The sequence below is a fragment of the Rana temporaria genome, chromosome 3, assembly GCF_905171775.1.
Source record: "Rana temporaria chromosome 3, aRanTem1.1, whole genome shotgun sequence".
Taxonomy (NCBI): domain Eukaryota; kingdom Metazoa; phylum Chordata; class Amphibia; order Anura; family Ranidae; genus Rana; species Rana temporaria.
In genome coordinates this window covers 266,255,109-266,261,268 of record NC_053491.1, presented here as the reverse complement: position 1 = coordinate 266,261,268, position 6,160 = coordinate 266,255,109, and the positions used below count along the sequence as shown (strand labels likewise).

The following is a 6,160-nucleotide window of genomic DNA, read 5'->3' as shown; positions in this document are numbered from 1 at the left end:
AGTCTGTACAGGCTCATTGTCTGTCTCTCTTTGGGGTCTTGTAGCACCTCCAGGTACGGGGCCAGTTTGTAGTCTCTCTGCAGTGACTGGTAAATTGTTAGTTTTTTGGAGTTTTTTATTTCGTGTCTCCATTCTCCAACATGTTTTTCTTTGGAGTTATAAGTTATGATTTTTATTTGAGATTTTGTCAGGCCGAATTTCTCTCTCTCCCCCCTTGCACTCTCGACAATTGTTTTAGATATAATCAAAAACAAGCATATTTGAATTGTTATGTGTTATAAATTTGTATATCTCTCTCTCTCTCTCTCTCTCTCTCTCTCTCTCTCTCGTATTTTTGTATGTTATATTTTCCCAATAAAGATTACTTAAAACATATTTGTATGCATTTGTGATTTAAATAATAAATGGAGGGTGAGGGTGGAGGGTTAGTGGGAAGGAGGAAGGGGATGGATGCGGGGAGGGAGAGGGGATATAGAGGGTAAAAGGGAAGGTTGGAGGGGGGGAGAGGGTATATAGATGGGTGGGAGAGGGATTAGAGATGGGAGGGGGCTAAGGTAGTTAGTTGGGCCGGAGAGAGGGAGGAATGTGGAGAAGGAGGTGAGTAGAGGAAAGGGGAAAAGAAGATTGACTCCCAAAGATCTCCCAAAATATTTGATTATCATTTTTTAACTGTCAATTATTATGTATCCAGTAGATATGCCTGTATGCTTAGGAAAATATTGCCCAAACATGACCGGAAAAGATGTTAAAGGAAATAAAGTCAGCTATTTTACATTTCCAAAGGAAGATGGTCGCATAAAACTTTGGTTAGAAAATGCATGGATGGAGCCAGGAATGGTTGAGGAGTATATACCCATAATCAAAAACGACTTGTGCTCAGAAAACTATCGATTATGTTCTGCCCACTTCGAAGCTCAAGCAATTACAATGCGCGGGACGCAAAGAAGACTCAGCCCGGAAGCGGTACCTACCATCTTTACTGATGTTGCTACACCCAGACTTACTGGAAAGAAGTGGCTGAACAGACTAAATAAATTATGGACAAGAGAAGGAATGAGGGGCATTACCGATACAACTGGCTTGGGAACACTAAGTTGTTCATGTAATTGTCACATTTCCGGTCAATTACAACATGTTTTTCAAATGGAAGTCAGCACGCAAACTACCCAAAATACTGAAGATTTTATTCCCTCTGAACCATGTTCTTTCAAGATTGCCAGCCCACGAGCCCTGGGTTTGGATCACGCCTACTTTAGGAAAGAGGAATGTCCCATGTCACCAACAGTAATGTCTACACCGGTTAGTCATGCAATGTTCCCTGCAGTGCAACCTCTCATTGATATTTCTCCCTCAACGTCAAACGCTTCTCCCCCTTCAAAAAGACTGAGGAGAACACAGTCACTTTTACACACATATCTAGAATCACCAGAAATTATGAGTAAAAGAAGATTGAATTATGAGGATGATCCGAGCTTTCACGAATCCGACTGCGAAACTCCACTGAAAAACGATGAAAGTTTTTGTGAGAGTATAGATGAAGTTGAAATTAAAATTGAACAAACAATACCACATCCCCAACGTTTGGTCAAAGAAAAAAAATGTATTGTCTTTGAAAGTTGTTTAGACGAACTCCTCTACTCAATTATTTGCCCTGAGGATGGTTGCATATGCAAAATTCAACATTTGGAAAAACAAAGCATCGGTACCATGCTATCAGTGTTCTCCACCTGTACCGACAATCATCGTTTAAAGCTTTGGGATAGTCAGCCAAAAATTAAAAATTACTGTGCCAAAGTCCGAGAAATGTTTGATCTTTGCGGCATAGCTATCTTCGGGAAAACAGCTTACTATCGCTCTCAAAATAACTTTATATTCAAAGCCATTGATGTTAGCTGGGAAATCAATAAAGAAGATGTTACTATTGAAATAGATAACAAACCGCTCTACCTAATTGGCGACGGGCAATGTGACAGCCCAGGCTTCTCCGCCAAGTACTGTACTTACACGTTCATGGAGAAAGATTCTAAGAAAGTTGTTGACTTTGAGTTGGTGCAGGTGACGCAAACAACTTCTTCAGTTGCGATGGAGAAGTTAGGTTTTACAACATGTTTAGATCGCATATTGGAAAATGATTTGGATATTCAATTTGTGGGAACGGAAAGGGAAACTGGAATTGGAAAATTACTAGCAACCGATGAAAAATATAAAAACATTTATCACCAATTCGACTTATGGCATTATGTTAAAAGTTTCCGTAAAAAATTGAATTTAATTGCAAAAAAAAGGATCAACGAAGAGATATTGCCATGGATTAAACCCATTCAGAATCATTTGTATTACTGTAGTAGTCATTGTAACGGAAATTAACACGTTTTCAAAACCGTTTGGCAATCACTACTACATCATGTACTGGATGAACATGAATGGGAAATCGATAATGTAAAGTACAAATGCTTACATGATCCTATCAGTGTGGAAGACCATCCTATTACCTGGTTAAACCGAAACTCACCTGCATACACAGCATTGTCCGCAATTGTTCTCGATGGCCAACTGGAGAAGGACAGAAAACATCTAACTTTTTTTGTCAGACCGGGATTCTAGAGACATACCACAGTATGATTCTCAAATTTCGGCCAAAAAGATTACACTACAAATTTGATTCAATGGAAGCAAGAACAAAATTGGCAGCTTTATGCCACAATCACAATGTGATGCGGAAACCTGCTCTGACAAAAAAAAAGGATGAAAGCGGGCAAGATGTTCTCGTTGAAAGAAAAAATCTGGAATTTCCAAAAGGTCGAAAACAGTGGATCGTGCGTAACGTCTACGAAAATATGGACAACAACTATGCTTTCAAAGTGATGGAAGACATGATACGGATTGTTGATGGAACCATAACAAGTGCTTGGTTACCCAAAAATCCAGAGATGCCTAAAAACATTGCGCCAATTGAGAGGCCAGAAAAAAGTCTTCTTGTCAAAGAACACATGACAAGATTTTTGAAAAGAAAACAATAAAAAATTATTTTTAGACAACCTAACTTGTAAAAAAAAAAATAGTTGACCTTTGATATTTTTTTTCACCCAATATTTTTTTAAAAGAGTTGTGTAAGATTGTTATTTTTATATATAATATAATTTTTTTTAGGGTATTTTTCTTTAAATAAAAAAGTTTGATTATGAAAAATTGTTTTTTGATCTTTCTATTTGTCTTAGGCCCCATACACACGATAGAATCCATCCGCAGATAAATCCCAGCAAATGGGTTTCTGCGGATAGATCCTATGGTGTGTACACGCCAGCAGATCTGTTTCCGCGGAGAAATCTCCTCTGGGATGGATTCCAGCAGATCGGATATTTGCTGACATGCACAACAAATCCATCTGCTGGAATCCATTCCAACGGATGGATCCGCTCGTCTGTACAGACTTACCGGATCCATCCGTCCAAAGGGATTCCCCGCACGCGTCGTAATGATTTGACGCATGCGTGGAATTCCTTATATGACAGCGTCGCGCCCGTCGCCGCGTCATAATAGCAGCGACGGCGCGACACGTCATCGCCAGAGGATTTCAGCGCGGATTTCAATGCGATGGTGTGTACACGTCATCGCATAGAAATCTTCTGAAATCCTCGAGAGGATTTATCCGCGGATACGGTCCGCTGGACCGTATCTGCGGATAAATCCTCTCGTGTGTATGGGGCCTTACATAAGATGGTAACACATTGATGAAAAATATTAAAACATGACTAAAAATGTAATACATTAAAAAAAAAAAAATAATAGTATTAAACCGAAACAAATATTTTATTATATATTTTAATTATAATAAAAATATATAAAATACAATTCAACTTACCAACCAAACATTTTTTTAAATATAGTCAACATTTAAATTTAATGGAATGCCATTTGAGAGGCTTCGTAGTCTTCCGAGTACATGAAACCTACATAGGATCCATTTGGATCGGGAAACGCCTCTCTAATAGATTTTACAACACATGAAGGAATCACTTTGCGGTTGCCTTTCCCAAGAAAGCCATAAATCCACCCGATAAAAGCACGATATGCAGTTTTCCTTAGTCGCCTTAAAATAATTAAAGACAAAACTAAATTAGTATATTAAATTAAATGCTAGCAAACATTGATACATTTTTTTAGATATATATTTGGAAAAAAATACCTATTGTTGTCTGCATCAATTAGAGGTCGTTCTTGTTGGTAGATTGCCATGTAAGTGATGTAAACATGTGCCTGTGTTGTAAATTGGGAAATAAAGATAGGGGCACTTGTCATACAATTCATTCCCTCTGGGATATTGGCTTCAACTAGTGTAACTTCTCTGCAACAAACGGATTCAATGTGTGTAGGCATTGGGATACAAGAATCACAGAGACACCATGTTATGTTTCCTATCCTCTCGACTGGACTGTCTTCACTTTGCGAAGAAGAAAAGGGTAGGACAGTTATGGGTGCCCGTGGATTATCCTGGAAGGCCTGCTCATTAGCATTGGAAGCATAGCTCTCCAGTAATTGAGAAACTATTATACCTCTCTGAAATACATAATAAATATTTCAATAAATATATAATTACATTTTATCTTGCATTTGTCTGTGAATTTTTAATATAATGAGCAGTCGTTTAAGAAACATTTGAAAAAAAATAACAATAAAACATACATTACAAGCTTCACAAAAAAAAAAAAAAAATTGGATTATTTGTGATATTTAAATTTTTAATATTAAAAACTGTCAAAAATAATGAATGATATAGAGCAGGGGTGCCAAAAATTTTGAATAGTGGGGGACTCGGTAGCCAGTCGAGGGCCACAATGAGCAGATAGGGCAGATAAGAGGTCACGGCTACTATATAGGCACTACAATCCGCCCTGATTGAAGGGTTAAAATTCTCGTCTGTTTTTTCGGATTGGAGGTAGGCAGGAGTAAACACACAACTAACACTCTATAGAGGTGAATTGAGGGTCCGATTTGGTAGGGCTGATCGTGTGAATATGGCCTAAGGCTACTTTTAAAATGATGTGCTGAGTTTTACCTACACTGCGGTTGCAGTATAGTGCACTTGTGTCTATCCTGCGGGTTAGCTAAACTTTGCCATAGAGTCCACCTGTGGCAAATGCTGACGCTGTAGAGGAAGCATCGGTTTATGGGGAACACTCAAGCTTTGGTATGGCGTTTTAAAAGCTACAATCTGGGCTTGCCAACACGCCGTTCAATAGCAGGAGGTCAAGGGCCAAATGACAGGGCTCCACAGAAAATAAAGTGGCCACTGGTTGGTCACCCCTGATATAGAGTGTGATTTTTAATAGTTTCAAAAAATTCAATCAGATTTAATAAAGTAACTAATAACCAAATTTTTTTTACTTACATATGTATAGGTGGTGAGTTTTAAATATATAAATACATTTAAATATTGAGACATTTTAGTGTGTGTGTGTGTGGGTGTCTTTGGGTTTTTAAATTAATTATATATATATATCATTTTAAATTATTTTTTTTTTTGAAAAACTATCTATCTACATATTAATTTTATTAATCCTAGAACTACAATATATTAGTAATAAAAATGTAGAATAATATTACATTTAAATAAAAAATACTTACTCTTTCTTCTTGTGACAGTGCTCGGTAGGTCATGGATTTAACTCTTTTTTTTCTTGGACTGTTATCCTAAAAAGTATTGTTAAAAATTAAAAGAATAATTCATTTTATTTATTGAAACAATTAAAATATTTTTTTTTAATAATTACTTACCATTTCTAATGGTGTATATAAACTTCACAGTGAAACGTTGAAATTATTCTTCTGCAACTATCAAATTAAAAAAAATATATAATTATTAAAAAAATATATATATATCTATATAGTTTATATATTTATCAAATAAAAAAAAAAAAAAAAAAAATATATATATATATATATATATATATATATATATATATATATATATATATATATATATATATATATATATATATATATATATATATATATAAATTTAGATACACAATAAAAAATATTATTAGAGCTATTTAGGTTTTATTTTTATTATAAATAAATGACAAAATACATGAAAAAATTAAAGAATAAGCTATAATGATATTTGTTGTCAATATATATATATATATATGTATATATA

At 35.5% G+C, this 6,160-nt stretch overlaps 1 protein-coding gene across 1 annotated transcript; it reads right to left on the bottom strand.

The window, feature by feature from the left end:
- Positions 1-3,867: 3,867 nt before the first annotated feature.
- LOC120930834 (P2X purinoceptor 7-like) lies at positions 3,868-5,833 on the bottom strand. The gene is made up of 4 exons (XM_040342011.1): positions 5,776-5,833; positions 5,626-5,691; positions 4,187-4,557; positions 3,868-4,090 (listed from the first exon to the last, which is right to left on the bottom strand). Exons 1-4 carry the CDS (start codon positions 5,776-5,778, stop codon positions 3,901-3,903), a joined length of 630 nt encoding a protein of 209 aa, XP_040197945.1. The 5' UTR covers positions 5,779-5,833; the 3' UTR covers positions 3,868-3,900.
- Positions 5,834-6,160: the final 327 nt, after the last annotated feature.

Excerpts from the sequence above, each read along its gene's own strand:
- LOC120930834 (XM_040342011.1), bottom strand. Across the intron at positions 4,558-5,625 it reads CACTGTCACAAGAAGAAAGA|AGAGGTATAATAGTTTCTCA; the intron begins GTAAGTATTTTT and ends TATGTATTTCAG. Across the intron at positions 4,091-4,186 it reads ATTGATGCAGACAACAATAG|GCGACTAAGGAAAACTGCAT; the intron begins GTATTTTTTTCC and ends AATTATTTTAAG.